Genomic DNA, 19,625 nt, shown 5'->3' on the forward strand with positions numbered 1-19,625 from the left:
CTTGGATTTTCATTTCACATTGATGGCAGGAGATTTTATAATTTTATATTAATATTGCATCCTGCAGCATCTCCTCCCTCACACGTGGGTTATATGTACTTTTAGACGACCTTCCAATAATCCACAGGGCTTGTCCAAGATTTGTATAACGATAAACTATTTTTAGGACAGTTCATCTATAACATATTGGTGGGGGGCCGACACCTGGCACCTCCACCGACCAGCTGTTCCCTGTATCGGCGACGGCCGGAGCCGAACAGCACAGCTCTGTGTACTCTATAGCGGCCGCGGTCGGGTACTACACATCCAGCCGCTATTGGTTTGAATGTGCAGTACCCATCCGCAGCCACTGTACAGTAGGCGGAGCTGTGCTGCGCGGCTCCGACCGTCGCTGATACAGAGAGCAGCTGATTGGCGGAGGTGCCGGGTGTTGGACCACCACCGATCAGACATTGATGACCTATCCTAAGGATAGACCTTTGATGTGAAGGTCCCAGACAACCCCTTCAAAGCTCCTGGGCCCAATGCAAAAAACAGTAACGGGTGCAGCCCATCCTGTGACATTTTGAACTGCTGCTTTGCACCCCCTTTTGCTACACAAGAGTCCTAAAATACAGGTCAGGCTTCTGATTATTGAAAATCTAGTAATTTTAATCAGTTTGACAATTAAAAAAATTCAAAAACATAAAAATAAAATCCTCAATGTAAAACTACCGTCTCTCCTCTGGTGCCCTCCGTCCTGTTGGCGTCTGCCTACATTTATGTTAAGTGCAGCCATGTTTTAGTTGTATCCCCTTGGAAGGCGGCTGCTTCACGGGCACTTTGTACATCGGTTCGGTCATGACGCGGTGACCCTTCATGGTTGTGACATGAGCCCGGGCTTCGTGTAACCTGTCACTAGCTTTCTGCAGAACAGCAGACCCGAGCGTCGCCTTCTCTGACGCGTTTTCAATCTGGAGCACCAGCTGCCTGCGAAGAACAAAAAAAAGAAAGATTGAAAATATAAAACCTTTGTCTCCACATTCAAGGACTACTATTGATTTCCTTTTGCACCGTGTACATGAAGCGCTCAGACCCGGCAATATTTATTAAATTACATTGACCTTTCTTCATTTTGCTGCTGTAAGGACTGTTATATAAGAGAAAATGTCATGTAAAAGGTACAAAAAAAAGTATTTCCTCAAAACTAAAAACTTGTCTGCTTTTATGGTCCCTCTGAGAAGAGTCCCCTAAAAATAAGCTGATTGCATTAAATCTCAGCAGTGGAGAAACGTGCAATCAGCTGTAATCTCCAAGGAAAGTGTTACATTATCCTGCAGCACCCCCACAGGAGACAAGAAGCATTACATGGTGTCAAATGAAATCAATAGAGGCATATAGGTGTCGGGTCCTCCGGACACAGTTGCAGCAACCTTTGGATAATTGAAGGACATATTAACTCAAAATGTGTTAATAGTGGATTTTAGAAGGTTTCCAAACCTGACAGTCCGTTCAAATTGTTAAAAATTCTATTAAGTGCGTTTTAAGGTAGTGACGCACTTTGTACAGCTTTGTTATTCATCCTGATCCTCTATTCACATGCACATTGTGGTGTAAGTCAGTATCAAAGAACTCTGGCAGTGGCTATTCTGCCTTGACAGGCAAGGATCAGTCATATTGAAATTTAACATGTCCGATCCTTGTTTTCCCAAACATCTCAAGTCGTGGGAGAATCAGAAAGCCACCAGTCTGGACAACGTTCATACATTCCAAGAACTGGAAGATCCTGTAAAAAGTGGGGGCCTCCTGGACTGAAAGGAGGTAGCAAGTCTTCTGGGCTCTGTAAAAACCTACCAGAAATTATCACCGATGGAAGGTTTTTTGTAAGTGATGCTTGAATATTCCACAGATGGAGACAAATCAGCCAAAAGAACCAGAGTCCTAAAAAGAGGGTGAGGGTACGGAACATAAAATGTTCACAACATGCTGCATATGCCACACTCAACAAACCGCCCAGATGGCATCCTCCACAGCAGTAAACTACGGTGTATGGGTACCTGCTTATGAAGAAGAACCTGAAAAAGCAGAGTGACAACCAATATGGCTGCCAATAGACAATCCAGATAGGTCATCTAAAAGAATTCACAGTCTTTATATAGGAAATCTGCCTAGAAACACCTTCATTTATCCAAGCTACAAATAAATGGATGTGGTTGGAAAAGTAAGGAAAACAGAAAAAAGTAAAAAAAAAAGCAAACACTGACGGAAACACAACAATGACATTGAGTTCAGAAAAATACACGTTTCCATTCTTACTGTTACGACAGAGTACGAGACGCCCGATGGCTAATAAAAAAATCAATGGAACCAAAGAGGATTCTAATCGTCTTGTCAATGTAACTAACCGGACCTGTCTACATGGTCGTGGCCCTGGATGCCCTATTGGAAGGAGACACCGAGAGAAGATGGATTGTGCTTTGGTAGGTGGTTAATATCCCTTGAGGCATTTTATCTGTATGGATAGATCAGTGTTGAGATGTTCAATGCAGCACCCTCAATGGGTTTGTGAAGGGTTAATACTAAAATCAGAGCTGAAGTTTCATTTTGTCCATTCTCTGAAGGTTTCGATTCTTCATTTTTGTTGCTGTAATTGGCAAGGGCTGTCATGAAACCAGACAGTTCCCATCAGGTGCAAGATAAGGGAGGCAGGGGTGTAAAACTCTGAAGAATATGCCACTATACTACTTTCTATGACGGACATATATGTAGTTTCCGGTTTTCTTGCAATATTATTGGCTTACAAAGTGAAATGATTTTATTGGTAGTTGAGAACCTTGCATAATTAAGCAAAAGATTATAAAAGATGTGACTAAAATAAAGGGGCTTAGTGATTTGCCTCGATCCTCCCGTACAGAGACCCCCATCTCCGTGTGGTCATTTGAGTTGCTAGCAACACTGGAATAATTTGGAAATCACTGGCTCAACCGTGAAGGGTTAATTTAGCCCTCCCTAAATAGCTACCTCGACAGTGGCGCCCCAATGTGGGGCCCCCGAACAGGGACGCCTCTGCCCCCGGAGGGCAACAAGACAAAGGACCCTCGGAGCGGACTTAGGTGCTGGAAAATTGGGACTGATCATCCCCCACGGCAACCACGGTAAGTTGGCAGTTATACTGTTCAGACTGACCGTTGGTGTGGTTTTCCTGTGCTTGTTGCTGCAAAGAGGATCTGAGCTTTGTCCCCATGGTGGGGTGATTCATGGGTGGAATCATATAGAGGTGTAGTCCCGTTGGGGGCCCAGTGCTCGAACCGTACCTCATAAGGGACAGACACCCCGGATTGACCAGTGATTGTGGCTCTCTTTATAGTCAAAATACCCTGAAATTCCCAATCATTATTAGTAAAGGGCGTGGTGGGTGATCGAAGACTGGGTAGGATACGTAACTCAGGTATATATAGATATATATAACCAGAGGTGTCCGGAGGGATAGTCTGAGACGCCCTCCTCCTTTCACTGAGTACCGCGAATTTTGGGCTTCCCAGAGGGGGATTATTGACCCGGTGGAACAGAGACTGAAATGGCCACCAGATCTGTGCACAATTGAAGTCAGGATGTTTGGCTCTAAAGGAGAGAATTATGTTTCTGTGGAAGAAAAAGAAAAGTTTGGAATTGTGTGAAGGATCAGGTACTGTTAGTCTTATGATTCAAAGACGAGGAAAGAAATTTGTCAGGAATGCAGGAAAAATATTTTCGATTCTGGGATTTCCTAAGGGCGGGAGGTTGCAGCCTACGCTATGGGATGAAGGAGTTAAAAAGAATAAAGGAAGGTTGACTGATGACGGATTACTTAAAGGCGCTGAGGAATTCCGTGCTTGGCACATGAATTGTATAATGAAGGTTATGTGGACATTGAACAGCAAGTGAATTCTGATTGTTTCTGTTACTGCTATGTTGAAGAAGGAAAATTGTCTATTATTATGGCAAAGGCGGGATGTATTGTGGTTCAAGAAAGTGACTGTGGTGTGAGAAAGTGATTGATTAAAGAAGACATTAAGATTGATACTAATGTGCTAGGCAGACGAATAGTTAAAAGTGATGATTTGAAAGAAGAGGTCTCCCTGCTAGATGACAATTGTACAAGGAGACTGAGAGTCACAGCCCCCACCTCTGCTGAAGGCACCTATTATCATCCGCTGCCAGCCTTAGTCCCCGTTATTGCTAGTGGTTATGAGTAGCCACCCCTTCCATTTACCAGATCCAGAGGAAAAAAAAAAAGTTTTGAGAAGACTTTAACCCGCTCTGTTCAGCAGAGAGAGAGAGGAAAAAAAAAAGAGCAAACAGCAGCCTCTAGCCCCCACCGCAGCTGCGAGCACACAGTGTGCCCTTCAGCCCACACAGCAAACTCTGGCCCCCCCTCAGACTTCAGAGAGATTGTCATTCCCCTGCTGTTTTAATCGGAGTAGATGGTAGACCCAATTAATATACTTTTATAAACCCTATTTCTGTGGGACCTTTCCCCAAGGTTACTGTTCAGTTTGTAATCTCTCCCACATGTCCAGTAAATTTACTGGGGGGCAGATTCATTATCACAGTTCCGCTCCGGAATACAATTCCAAGATGATGGTCAGATGGCTCTTACGTTATATAATCAGTATGTAGATGAAGACAGTGAGGAAATCTGTATTTTGCATGCCCTTCCCACAGTTATGATGGCCCTGATAGGCTCAGATCCACCCCCAATATTGCCTGAGTATCAATGACTCACCCCATACCTCTCAGAGATACCATCTAAACTCTGGTCAAAAGGGCCAAATGATATAGGGAAAATGCCTGTAGAACCAGTAAAAGTGTTTCTCAAACCTGGTGCCTAATCCTCATACTATTTTGTCCCAAATACCCCAGGATGCTGCTTGGTTTACAGTTATTGATCTTACCAATGCCTTCTTTAGCATTCCGTTACACCCAGACTGCCAGTTTCTATTTGCATTCACTTAGCAGGAATGACAGTTAACATGGACAGTTATGCCACAAGGGGCCCAAAACAGTCCCAACCAGTTTGAAAAAATATGAGCGAGTGTCTTTTGCCATTTCTGCCACTGTTAGCCTCCTCAAGCATCTGGCAGCTCTGAACTGTTGGGTTTCGGCCTCGAGACTTCAGTTCTGCCTTGGTCAAGTGATGTTCTTGGGTCACTCTCTCCTTCAGCGTGCCAGACACCTTGCAGAAGAAAGAAAAATAGCTGTCAGCTCCATTCCTTTCCCGAAAGATGGAACTGAACTCCGTTTTCTTGGACTATGCACTTATTTTTGTCAGTAGATACCGGATGCATCCCGCATAATGCAACCCCTTTACAACGCCTTGAAAGACGGTATAATGAACTATAAGGGAAGATGGCAGTGATGAGGATTACCTCCAACATGACTGTTCCCAACTTCTGACTGAAGAAACAGCTACTCCAGCAAATGTCAGTAGTGAGAATCCACTCTCAAATCCTGATCTGGTGTTATACACGGATGGTTCAAGATATGCTGACGAGTTTGGTAGATTCCACACGGGATACGCTGTCACCACAGAGGACACTGTAGTGCACGCAGCTGCACTCCCACCCCCACAGTCAGCACAAGAAGCAGAACTTCAGACTCTGTCAACTGCATGTACTTTGGCCAAGAACAGGTGGGCTAATATATACACGGACTCACGGTATGCATTTGGTATTGCTCACGATTTTGGGGCTCTATGGGCCAATCGAGGGTTTATTACTACTGCTGGAACCCCAGTGAAAAATGCTGAAGCTGTTAAAACCCTCATGGAATCGATCAAATTACCTACTCAGGTGGCTATTATCAAAGTTAAGGCGCACGGTCCTAGGAACAGCCCACAGACTGTTGGCAACGCATTTGTGGATATGCAAGCAAAAGCCGCCGCTCTCTTACCCGTTGAACCAACTATACCAACTATGGTGACCACACGCTCTCAGCATAAACAGTTACAAGAAGCATTGACCCTACAAGAACCTGATGATCTACAACAGACTGAAGTTTTCTGTCGGACCCCGCGAGACCGCTTAATGACGATGCAGAAAATGTCTCCAAAGGAAGAGGTGAAGCAATGGAAGACTGATGGGGCACGTATGGATAATGGTCTCTGGAAAAGGACCAACTTGTGTGTCTCCCTAAGCGGATGTACCCTGCTATTGCTACATGGGCACATGGACCTACACATCGAGGAAAGAATCAGGCCCTCGCACTGGTGCAAAAATTCTACTGGGCCCCGGTTCTCCAGTTAGCCGGAAGCATTCCCTGTTACCAACATAACTGCAAAGACCACAGCGAAGAAACTGGTGATGGAAGTTATATGCAGATATAGGGTGCCAGAAGTTGTTGAAAGTGATCAAGGTCCGCCTTTTCTTCCCATGTGTACCAAGAAGTTCTGACAATGCTTGCATCCACTGTAACCCTCCATACTCCGTACTACCCACAATCCAGTGGGGAAGTTGAGAGGCTGAACGGCACACTGAAGGGACAATTGACCAAAATGATGCAGGAGACTACGGCTCCATGGCCAGAGCTCCTACCCATTGTACTATACCACATCCGTACTACCCCTATTACAAAATATGGCCTGTCCCCATATGAGATATTGTTTGGTACTAGGCCCCCAGTTGTAAATTTCCAGCCCCAGCAGTTATCAGAAGAAACTGACCGTGCTGTTCAATATGTTATTCAGCTTAGTAAAAATCTTGCTAAGGCTAGTTTCACACTAGCGTTTATTTCCTGCAGCGCATGGCTCCACTAAGCCCCGCCCCCTCCCAGCTCCCTGCCCGCCCCATCCGGTCATCGCCGCCTACTAGCGCACATGGGCGCTTGCGATCTGCGCACCCTATCTTTAGCATAGGGTGCGCAGATCGTGCACTGGCCGTGCGCTAGCAGGATTTTGCCGTGCGCTGCGCACTTTTGAAGGTGCGCCCGTGTGCGCCGAATGCAGCATGCTGCATTTTGGTGCGCTCGGTGCACCTTCAAAAGTGCGCAGCACACGGCAAAATCCTGCTAGCGTACGGCCAGCGCACGATCTGCGCACCCTATGCTAAAGATAGGGTGCGCAGATCGCAAGCGCCCATGTGCGCTAGTAGGCGGCGATGACTGGATGGGGCGGGCAGGGAGCCGGGAGGGGGCGTGGCTTAGCGGCGCCGTGCACTGCAGGAAATAAAGGCTAGTGTGAAACTAGCCTTACACCCATGCTCTAGTTTCTTCTCTTCCAGATTCAGCAGAAACTGACACCTGTCATAACCTGAAGCCTGGTGATTTGGTAGTCATGAAAAGGCATGTCAGGAAGCACAGACTAGAACCCTTGAAATTCTACACTAAGCCAGCTAATGATGATACCAAAGGTGTCGTTGCCCCTGCTCTTCTCTGCACCGATCTTAAAAGGCTACTTGATGAAGATGTTGAAGCAAAGCGCATGGCTACTTACAAAAGATCCCCACCACCGTCATCAAAAATTGTTATTCATGAACTTCAGTATACAGGGGGGATGGGTGCGCCACGACAGCCATGACTGGTAATACGGCATCAGTCATGTGAAGACCAGTACCCCTAAAGCTGTTAGCTTGGGATAGCACCTCTGATGCTGCATATGTGTTAACAAAATTTATCTAGGGGGGAATGTGAAGGGTTAATACTAAAATCAGAGCTGAAGTTTCGTTTTGTCCATTCTCTGAAGGTTTTGTTTCTTCATTTTTGTTGCTGTAAGATAAATTTTTGTAATTGGCAAGGGCTGTCATGAAACCAGACTGTTCCCATCAGGTGCAAGATAAGGGAGGCGGGGGTGTAAAACTCTGAAGAATATGCCACTATACTACTTTCTATGACGGACATATATGTAGTTTCCGGTTTTCTTGCAATATTATTGGCTTACAAAGTGAAATGGTTTTATTGGTAGTTGAGAACTTTGCATAATTAAGCAAAAGATTATAAAAGATGTGACTAAAATAAAGGGGCTTATTGATCTGCCTCGATCCTCCCGTACAGAGACCCCCGTCTCCGTGTGGTCATGTGAGTTGCTAGCAACACTGGAATAATTTGGAAATCACTGGCTCAACTGTGAAGGGTTAATTTAGCCCTCCCTAAATAGCTACCTCGACAGGTTGACTAAAAGGATCGGCGATCGATATATGTAAGAAAATGGGGGTCCCACTGTCATGGTTTATTTAGAATGCTGGGCAGGTGGTGTAGGAGTTAATGGGGAGAGCCTCTCTTTGGGTCTGGGGAGGGTTTTTATAGCTTCAGGGGAGTGCAGTCCCCTGTCGTTTATACTCCTAGTTGAGTGTGCCTGACCCTGTGCTGCCTGTGCTTCGTGCCAATCCTTGTCTGCCTGGTGTTTGATTCGGTCCCACCTTCGTTTACGTCTCCTGCCTGCTGATTTTGTGCTTTGCTTAAACTATTGTCCTGTGTATGACCCCGGGCTACGTTTCTGACCCTTCTCGAGCATACCCCTCCTGTACCGCGCTGCCCGTTCTGTGTATGACCCTTGGCTACGCTGATTGACCTGCCTCTGTACTTCCCTCCTGTACCTTGCCACCCGCCCTGTGTATGACCCGATTGCATGCTTCACTACTGTAATTCTCTGTGCCACAGCATTCCCTGTACAGCTGGTAGCGTCCCGGGAGCTTGTCCGCGGCTCCGCCCACTCCCTCTGACGTGCGGTCACGTGACCACAAGTCCTGCGACCTCTGGGAGTCGCAACACTGCTCCGCCCTCCCCGCAGGTCCTAAAGCCAAGTTTCTGTTGCCAGCGCTGCAGACTCTCACCGCGGTGAGTAAACACTCTGCTGCCTGTTAATCAGCCCTGGTTCTCCGAGTTACAGCGCTAGCTAGCTGTCACTCTGACACCCACTGCCTGGACTCACATCAATCTGAACAAAGTGAGTCTGAAGAAAGTGGGTCCCAGTACCCCATTTGAATGGGGTGATGGTCACACATGAGCACAACCGTTTTGTCAGAGATAGCTTTGCACTTTTCTCCTTGTTGGTCCCATACAGTAGAATGGAGCAGTAGTGACCACAGGGCCAATCTCATAGATTGGTGGGATCTTAGCAGTAAGAGCCAAACAATCATATAATTATCACTGCTACTGTGAGTAAGCCATATGTGTTGTTTATGGGTCAAGCCCTCCTCACCATAGATAGTACTGTTATTTTGGAGAGAGGTCTTTTGGGTGGATAATGGTGAGACCTCCACTTCCACATCCCTTAAAGTTATGTAATTTTTGGCCTAATTTACAATAACCACTGTGCTACCCTTCCTTGGTCTTGGGCGATCAGTCAACATTCATGGCAGCACTGACACCATTGTTTCACTGTGGGTCAAGCAGATGGGTATGGAGCATTACCTGTGTTCCTGGATGCACTTTGTAAATTCCTTTTGCCTTTCATGGTCTTCTTTCAAAGCTTGCACTTGTCCGATCTTCTCCTTCATCTCCTCCTGGCTTCTGATCATCCGGTCATGTTTGATCAAAGTCTTGGTGACAGACAAGTGGTGGAGATTAAACTCTGTAGCCAGCAGATGTTCCGACCTCTTTGCCTCTTTTTGCTTACAGAATTGTCTGTGTCTATATTTGACTTTGTCCATGAAGTTCGAATTGTCCGAGATGTTGTCTTGTGCTTGCTGCTGTATGGTCAGAGAATCCATCGCATGCTGCTCTATGGCCTCTTTAATTTTGTTTCCCAGAAACTCTCCAATGTTATATTTGGCTCGTTTTCTGTCGTCGTGCATCTTCATCACCAGATTCCTGTTGTTTATGAGACTGTCATATTTCTCCCGATTTTCATAAGCCTTGTCTACGGCACACAAGGGTAACAGTTTCATTAAGTGTTTGCCGTTTGCTGAGCGTCTCGTACAAGGCCGATCTTTTATTAGCTTTGCCGCATCTCTCTTGGCCTCTATAGCAGAGTGGATCTGTTGAATGAAGAGGCGGATGTCCTCTGCTGACTTTTCGTTGGATATCGTGACATCTTTTGATGCGTCGGATGCGTAAAAAATGACTTTTCTTCCAAAAACACCAAATTCTGTATCACTTTTTTGGTCAGGTTCTAGGGTGCCTAACGAGATAGAAAAGTTTTGAGTGTGAATATTTTTGCGACAGTCCATTAAAAAAAGATTCTTCACACCCACTAATCTTTACAAATGTTCTACCAATTATTCATCAAAGTCCATAAAATAAAGTATCAGAAAAAGAATTCAAAGGGATATTTCCGACATTAAAAGTCATCACCCATCTAAAGAATATGTGAAAACTTGTGGATCAGAACAAGTCCGACTATGGGAACCCCTAGCCACCTCAAAAACAGGTCTCTGAAATGACCCAAAGGAAGGTGTGGTGGCCATTGATGACTAATCCATTATATCTCTCATGGCCTGCCAAAGAACGAGAGTGCAGAGCCAATGTGTGACCATCGATCCTTTCTAAAGGGGTATTTCAGAGCCATGTTCTCAAATAACAAGGGTCCCAGTGTTCAGACCCCCACTGATCTGCAAATTATCAACTAATACTTGAGACAGGTGATGACTTTAAATGTTGGGAATAACCCTTTAGCTAAAGATATAGTTGTTTAGTCCAATTATTCAAAAATTCTAACAATCCACTGCTTGATCCTTGCTCGAAACTTTAGGTTTGTAATCTTTTAAGTTGGAAAAAAAGGCAATATGCCAATTAACGGGTCTCTTGATTAAAATTAAAATTAGAATTTTAAAACACAATCTAAATAGACCCAAAGTGGTGGGAAAAAAATTGTGATTCACTTACCGGATCAGCACTGCGCCTCCTTACATCACACTGTATCCCGTGCAAGACTCCTGACTTCTTCCTGATGGGGTGGATGTTATGTGACCACTGCAGCCAATCAGTGGCTGCTAATTAGTGATCAGAGCTGCTGACTGGCTGCAGCGTCCTTTGTCCCTTCCCCTCCAAAAATAGGGGAGCTGGTGGGGGACACAGTGCAGAGCACTGAGGAGCAGCGCAAGTTTACCGTATGTGATCATATGTACACACCCTAGTTTTTCAATGGATCCAGCGAGCCCTCTTTAGAGCCCTTGGTAGGTGGGGGCTCTTTAACATACTTTTAATTGGAGCCCAGGTAAAATCTCTGTTAATTATCATTCCCAAATAATTTCTGCACATCAATCATTTTATACAAAATTCCAGCCCACGAATAGTGAAGAAATTATCAACATAGCATTTAATAAGGTTGTACTGATTCCGCCTACTGGCCACACACGGAGGTGCAGGTTTTTTCGGTCGGGTAATCAGTCAGTAAAAGAGAAGAGAAGCACTAACCTTGGTCTCTGCGTGTAGAAACTGCAAATTTGACATCTTTTCCTCCATGTGACCCCTCTGATATAGGAGGAAGTGGCAGTGGCTGATTTTGCTTCCCCAGATCATAAACAATTTCTGCTTCGGGCAAAGCCTGCTCATAAAAGTGACACTCGGCTTCAATTGTGGAAACATGACGTTAAACAGTCTTATCTGATACAATAGATGTTCGGCTTCATTAATGTCACATTGTTTAAACCCATCATGACTTACACAAGGTTTAGTTACAAGGACACAAGTCCAATGCCCAGAGCGAGATTAATCTGTTTAATGAGCCACCGGCATTAACATCGGGAGAGAGCAACATACTGATGAGCAAAAGTACAAAAGAAACCACAAACTATAGTTGATCACATTTACACAACAGTGATATACTTATCCTTCACTGATCATAAATAGCATCTCAAGAGCTGCACTCACTATTCTGCTGGTGCAGTCACTGTGTACATACATTACATTACTGATCCTGAGTTACACCCTGTATTATACTCCAGAGCTGCACTCACTATTCTGCTGGTGCAGTCACTGTGTACAGACATTACTGATCCTGAGTTACACCCTGTATTATACTCCAGAGCTGCACTCACTATTCTGCTGGTGCAGTCACTGTGTACATACATTACATTACTGATCCTGGGTTACACCCTGTATTATACTCCAGAGCTGCACTCACTATTCTGCTGGTGCAGTCACTGTGTACAGACATTACTGATCCTGGGTTACACCCTGTATTATACTCCAGAGCTGCACTCACTATTCTGCTGGTGCAGTCACTGTGTACATACATTACATTACTGATCCTGAATTACATCCTGTATTATACTCCAGAGCTGCACTCACTAGTCTGCTGGTGCAGTCACTGTGTACATACATTACATTACTGATCCTGAATTACATCCTGTATTATACTCCAGAGCTGCACTCACTAGTCTGCTGGTGCAGTCACTGTGTACATACATTACTGATCCTGAGTTACACCCTGTATTATACTCCAGAGCTGCACTCACTATTCTGCTGGTGCAGTCACTGTGTACATACATTACATTACTGATCCTGAGTTACATCCTGTATTATACTCCAGAGCTGCACTCACTATTCTGCTGGTGCAGTCACTGTGTACATACATTACATTACTGATGCTGGGTTACACCCTGTATTATACTCCAGAGCTGCACTCACTATTCTGCTGGTGCAGTCACTGTGTACAGACATTACTGATCCTGAGTTACACCCTGTATTATACACCAGAGCTGCACTCACTATTCTGCTGGTGCAGTCACTGTTTACATACATTACATTACTGATCCTGAATTACATCCTGTATTATACTCCAGAGCTGCACTCACTAGTCTGCTGGTGCAGTCACTGTGTACATACATTACTGATCCTGAGTTACACCCTGTATTATACTCCAGAGCTGCACTCACTATTCTGCTGGTGCAGTCACTGTGTACATACATTACATTACTGATCCTGAGTTACATCCTGTATTATACTCCAGAGCTGCACTCACTATTCTGCTGGTGCAGTCACTGTGTACATACATTACATTACTGATCCTGAGTTACATCCTGTATTATACCCCAGAGCTGCACTCACTATTCTGCTGGTGCAGTCACTGTGTACATACATTACATTACTGATCCTGAATTACATCCTGTATTATACTCCAGAGCTGCACTCACTATTCTGCTGGTGCAGTCACTGTGTACATAAATTACATTACTGATCCTGAGTTACATCCTGTATTATACCCCAGAGCTGCACTCACTATTCTGCTGGTGCAGTCACTGTGTACATACATTACATTACTGATCCTGAATTACATCCTGTATTATACCCCAGAGCTGCACTCACTATTCTGCTGGTGCAGTCACTGTGTACATACATTACATTACTGATCCTGAGTTACATCCTGCATTATACTCCAGAGCTGCACTCACTGTGCTGCCCGTTCCATCCTAGGCCCCCTCCTTTTCTCCTTATACACTGTCCCTATTGGACAAATCATCAGTAGATTCACTTTCCAGTACCATCTTTATGCTGATGACACCAATTACACACATCGTCTCCTGACATCACGCCTGCATTATGACAAAACACCAATGATTATCTTTCCGCTGTTTCTGACATCATGTCCTTCCTCAGAAATTTAATCTGTCAAAAACTGAACTCCTCGTGTTTCCTCCCTCCAGTAACCTACCTATGCCCAATATTGACATTTCCGTGTGTGGTTCAAGCAACCTGTTTTGAGGTTATATTTGACTCAGATGTTTCCCTCAACCCCCACATTCGTTGACTCGCTCACTCACTTGCTCATGTCACCTACACCTCAAAAATGTCTCTAGAATTCAATCTTTTCTCACCTTTACTCGGCAGAATCTCTTACTGTCGCTCTTATTTTTTCTCGTCTGAACTATTGTAACTCTCTACTGATCAGTCTTCCTCATTCTAAACTCTCCCTTCTCCAATCCATCCTGAATGTGGCAGCAATATTCCTTTCCAACCACTACACCGATGCCTCTACCCTGTACCAGTCTTTGTACTGGTTACCCATACACTACAGCAGTGTTCCCCAACTCCAGTTCTCAGGAGCCACCAATCAGTAATCCAAACCTACCACTCCTGTCTCCAAGACTTCTCTCGAGATGCACCAATTCTCTAGAATGCACTACCCAGGACAATTCGATTAATTCCCAGTACCCACAGTTTTAAGGTGGCATAAAAACGCATTTCTTTAGACTGGTCTATCATCTTACCTCACTTGTCTAACTATCCCTGTTTCACCCATATAAAATTTTCTTTAAAATCAGGACCCTCGTATCATCTTTCACACGCTCTGCATGCACTTAATAGCCCTCTGTGTCTGCACTGTACACATACTGGGTTGTGATCTGTTCTTGCAGCATTATGTCAACCCTCTATTTACTATATTGATGGCCCGACTGTGCAATTCAAGCACTTTTTAGTGGTGCCAGCAGGATGGGGGCACATATACCAGGATGGGGGCATATATACAAGGATGGGGGCACATATACCAGGATGGGGGCATATGTCAGGATGGGGGCACATATACCAGGATGGGGGAGCATATACATGAACGGAGGGAGGAGCATATTCAAGGATGGGGCATTTGCATGGATATACAAGGATGGGGGAGCATATACATGGAATGGAAGAGCATATACTAGGATGGGGGAGCATATATATGGAATGGAGGAGAATATACATGGATTGGGGAACGTATACAAGGATGCGTGAGCATATACATGGAGTGGGGGAGCATATACATGGAATGGGGGAGCATATACTGCCACATGATGCCTATTCTTTGGCCGCCTATATCTTATATTGAACGAGTCCATTCATTCCCTTCCCCTGTAAAAATAAATGCTTTTAATGTACAGGACATTTATCTGTTTCCATGTCAATATTTAGACAGATGGCGCACACCCAAGGAAGGGGGAGCAGTTACGGGAGATCATTTCCAGATATGCAGAAGTCGGCATTAATTTCTCCGATTTACTGTACAATGTAGAATTTATGACTCCTACTCTCATCATCATTTTATTGTTTATAGATTCTGCGCCACCAAGCAGAATGAGTATTTAACGCTAAGCTGATAAATCCAAGAAGCTAAAATAGCTTTTTTACAATGAATTCCGTATGCTCATTGCTGGAGAAATGGTGTACCCGCTGCCAGAATGAAAAACTCTGGAAAATACATATCTAGTAATGAATAGTCATTAAAGGGTTATTCCCAGAAAATAACATAATCCCCATCAACAGGATAGGTAAAAACGTACTGATTGCTGAAGGTCCATATCCCACAATAGCAAAAACGGGGCTCCGAATCCAAGGACCGGAGCTCTGCAGAGGAGCCCATGATCTACCTCCGCTCCATTCATTGTCTATGAGACTGCCTCAGAGTAGAGCTCCCCACAATTTCCGATGTCTTATATAGAGTGAGTGGAGTGGAGGTACTCAGACTAAATCCACTCCATTCAGAATTTTTGCAGTGCCTTGTTTTCATGATTACAGCCATTGGACCTCCAATGATCAGCATGTTATTCCATCTTTAGGATTATTGATAACGTTCATTTTTTGGGAATGTGCCGAAAATCTGCAGCAACAGTAGCAAGAGATACATGCAGATTTGTAGCGGATTTTCTGGCAGATTTCCAACAGATTGCAAAGAATGGAACTCACAGGTAAACTGACAGCAGCACAGCCCTGTAGCTGGTACTGTTAAGGGTCGGTTCACAGCGACTCTCCGCACGTGGGTTTTCAAGCGGATACACTTCAAAATCCACATCAAAAAGTATTCAAAGAGCATTTGAAGCCGTTTTTGATGTTAATTCTGGGGCAAATCTGCTTCAAATTCCATGCAGAGAATATTAGTATGAACACACCCTGAGGCTCCATATACACAGCCGTGTTACCATCTGATAGAAATGGACCAATTGTCTTTCTCAGGTATTGTCCTAGTTGCATCAGTTTTTTCTCTCCGCCCTTTTGCTCTCTGAAGCTGTAAACTGTCTGAACTCTTTTTATTCACTGACTCCTAACAATGTATCTGTTAAAAACGGATGAAACTAGGATGGAAAAGAGGAGTACAAGGTCCCCAAAAGCGTTAATGTCCGAGTCTGATGAGAACAGGACCTGCTCGGAGCCTCACGGGCCGGAGACACAAATCCGTTTTTAAAGCTTATCTGTGAACGGTTCAATTAAATTCTATTGTTCCATGTGCTGAAAAAAATGTACAGCGTAACGCCACGTCGCAAGGATGTGTGACCGCAGGCTGGTACTCTGTGGATTTTCTTGCGGGAAGATGGAAAATTAAAGCCACATCAAAAAAGTATGCAGACAGCATTTGCAGTGGTTCAAGGCTACGTGCACACGTAGGAAAAGTGGTGCAGAATTTTCTGCACAAAATCCGAATCTCCTGGCAGAATCCGCAGCCGCGGATTTGCCGCTGTTTTTATGCGGTTTTTGTGCGGATTTGCCACGGAATTAATGCGGATTTTTTGCAGATTTTCTGCAGTTTTTGCCACTGTGGATTTCTATCATGGAGGGGTCCAGAAACGCTGCAGATCTGCACAAAAGAAGTGACATGCACTTCTTTTAAATCCACAGCAATTCCGCACTGAATTTTCTGCACCATCTGAGAGACTTATTGCTAAGGAAAGTAAACCAAACCACAAACTATTCTTTAATTATATAAATAGTAAAAATATTAAAATTGATGGTGTCGGCCCTTTAAAGAACAATGAGGGTGAAATCATAGAGAGCGATGTGGGAAAAGCAAAGGTTTTAAGTACTTTTTTCTCAACAGTGTTCACACAGGAAAAGGATTTGCCAGGGGAAATGCAGAGTGATAATGTAAACTCCCCATTAAGTATTACCTGCCTAACCCAGGAAGAAGTGCAGAACCGCCTTAGTAAGATTAAAATTGACAAATCACCAGGCCCTGATGGCATTCACCCTCGGGTATTAAGGGAGTTAAGTAATGTGATAGACAGGCCTCTATTCCTTATATTTAAAGACTCTATAGAATCAGGGTCTGTTCCTTTTGATTGGCGGCAAGCAAGTGTGGTACCAATATTCAAAAAGGGGTGTAAAAGGGAACCTGGAAACTATAGGCCGGTAAGCTTAACATCTGTTGTGGGTAAAATGTTTGAGGGTTTCTAAGGGATACCATTATGGAATATCTCAGTGTTAATAAATGTTTAACTCCATATCCACATGGATTTATGAAGGATCGCTCCTGTCAGACTAACCTGATCAGCTTCAATGAGGATGTAAGCTCTCAAATGGACCAAGGAGAATCATCGGATGTCATTTATCTCGACTTCTCTACAGCATGTGACACTGTCCCACATAAAAGATTGGTCAGTAAGATGAGAAAGCTTGGGCTAGGGGAAAATGTGTGTAGATGGGTAGGGAGCTGGCTTAGTGATAGAAAACAAAGAGTGGTTATTAATGGGGCATCCTCAGATTGGGCCAGGGTTACTAGTGGGGGACCACAGGGTTCTGTATTGGGCCCCCTACTATTTAATATATTTTAGTAATGATCTAGTGGATGGCTTACACAGTAAAATATCAGTATTTGCAGATGATACAAAACTATGTAAGGGAGTTACCACAAAGGAGGACAGTTTACAACTACAGACAGATTTGAGTAAATTGGAGAATTGGGCTGAAAAATGGCAAATGAGGGTTAACACAGATAAGTGTAAGGTTATGCACATGGGAAGGAGAAACAGATGCCACAATTACTTACTAAATGGGAAACTGCTGGGGAAATCAGACATGGAAAAAGACAGGCATCTTAGTCAATAAGAAGCTAAATTGGAGTGCCCAGTGTCAGGCAGCTGCCACCAAAGCAAATGGGGTCATGGGATGCATTAGAAGAGGTCTGGGGACACGAAATGAAAACATAATTCTCCCTCTGTACAAATCACTCGTCAGACCACACTTGGAGGATTGTGTGCAATTTTGGATGCCGGTGCTCAAGAAAGACATTACTGAACTTGAAAGCGTTCAAAGGCGGGCTACTAAAATGATAAATGGAGTTGGTTCACTACAATACCCAGAAAGGTTATCAAAATTAGGTCTATTTACTCTAGAAAAGAGAAGACTTAGGGGAGACTTAATATATATGTACAAGTATATCAGAGCGCAATACAGAGATCTCTCCAATGAACTGTTTGTACCAAGGACTGTGACAAGAACAAGGGGGCATTCTCTTCGTTTGGAGGAAAGACAATTTCTGCCCCAGCATAGAAGAGGGTTCTTCACGGTAAGAGCAGTGAGGCTCTGGAATTCTCTTCCTGAGGAAGTGGTGATGGCCAACTCACTGAATGAATGTAAGAAAGGAATGGAGGCTTTTCTTGTGAGTAACAGTATAGAAGGTTACCAATAACAGAATATTATAGGTAGATGGTTGACCCAGCTTAGGGGAAGGAATTTTTTTCCCTATGGAGAAAATTGGCTTCTACTCTGTGGGTTTTTTGCCTTCCCCAGGATCAACAATGCAGAACAGCTGCACTAAAAATAGGCTGAACTAGATGGACATAAGGTCTTCCTTCAGCCTTCAAAACTATATTACTATGTTATCTGCACAGCTTTTTCTTTTCCATATATTTACATTGTACTGTAAATCACAGTGCGGATCTGCAGCGTTTCTGCGCGGAAAAATCCGCTGCGGATCCGCAGCAAATCTGCATCGTGTGCACATAGCCTTAGATGAGGATTTTGAAGCGGAAAGCAGAAAAGCTCAGTGTGAACTTATCCTTGGTTTTGAAGTGGGTCAACTTTTAAATCCACATCAAACAGTATTCAAAGAGCTTTTAATGATAATTTTGAAGTGGATTTGTTGGAGTTTTCTGCTGAGAAGATGGAAAATCAGCAGCGTATCAGCCCTAGGTAAACATACTCTGGCTTGGTGAGCTGTATTATACATTTCTCACTGAAATCGATGGACGATGCTTTTAATCCTGCATCCTCCAGACACAGAGAGATTATTATGACTCAGTGACTTTTTGATTATTTTTGGGGCTTTTTTTCAGCACATGACGCCAGTCTCAGTCCAGAATATTTGCTGGAGATTTGACAAACAACAGATGAAGCGGCGACTGCTGGGAGTGATTCACACGTTTGGTCTCGCTGTTAACTCTTGCCTAGTTTTATCTCCGAAGGGAAAGCAATCAAGAAAGCGAACTAGATGCGGAATCCCGTGGAGAGAGTGCTGCTGAATTCCCACTTAGAAGGCTAATAATAATATATTTTGCTTCTCCTGGTCGGTGAGTCACTGGAGGCTCTTAAGATTCCAGATTTTTCTTATATTACAGTCTGCATCTTCTATTCCTTGGCAAATCTGACAGGAGCTGATAACGTCAATCACGGCGTGGTGCGACTCTGCGTGGATTATTTAGTGTTTCTGTTCTTCGCAAGCAGAAAGTGACAGTGTGACGGGTATATTCCAGATACCACCTCTGAGTACATGAGAAAGGCCGTGTGACTCTGTGGAAGGGTCTGTGCACACGGTGCAGATTCTGCTGCGTTGTACAGTACCTTTAAAGTCAACGAAAAACGGAAAACACAGTGTACATTCTGCGGATTTTTCTGCGCGGATTAGCTGCGGTTTTAAATCCGCAGCATGTCAATTCCTTGTGCGGAATCTGCAGCGTTTTGACACCTGCTCCATTATAAAAATCTGCAGATGTCAAAACGCAGGGGAAATCCGCACTAAATCCGCAAGTAAAACACAGGTCATTTCA

At 44.2% G+C, this 19,625-nt stretch overlaps 1 protein-coding gene across 3 annotated transcripts in view; it reads right to left on the bottom strand.

Moving 5' to 3' along the window:
- Nucleotides 1–624: 624 nt before the first annotated feature.
- LRRIQ3 (leucine rich repeats and IQ motif containing 3) overlaps nucleotides 625–19,625 on the bottom strand; it is a 38,745-nt gene continuing 19,744 nt past the window's right edge. For 2 of the 3 annotated variants that reach the window (XM_073544788.1, XM_073544787.1), the window contains 3 exons: nucleotides 11,308–11,437; nucleotides 9,364–10,072; nucleotides 625–969 (listed from right to left, as the gene is read on the bottom strand). In XM_073544788.1, coding sequence (XP_073400889.1) covers nucleotides 765–969; nucleotides 9,364–10,072; nucleotides 11,308–11,437 — 1,044 coding nt within the window. In that variant the 3' untranslated portion in view covers nucleotides 625–764. Of the gene's footprint in view, nucleotides 970–4,913; nucleotides 5,195–9,363; nucleotides 10,073–11,307; nucleotides 11,438–19,625 lie in introns of all 3 variants that reach the window. The other variant, XR_012220147.1, reaches the window with a different exon arrangement.

Source organism: Dendrobates tinctorius, unplaced genomic scaffold, assembly GCF_039654945.1.
Source record: "Dendrobates tinctorius isolate UK_male_01 unplaced genomic scaffold, ASM3965494v1 ptg000138l, whole genome shotgun sequence".
NCBI lineage: Eukaryota > Metazoa > Chordata > Amphibia > Anura > Dendrobatidae > Dendrobates > Dendrobates tinctorius.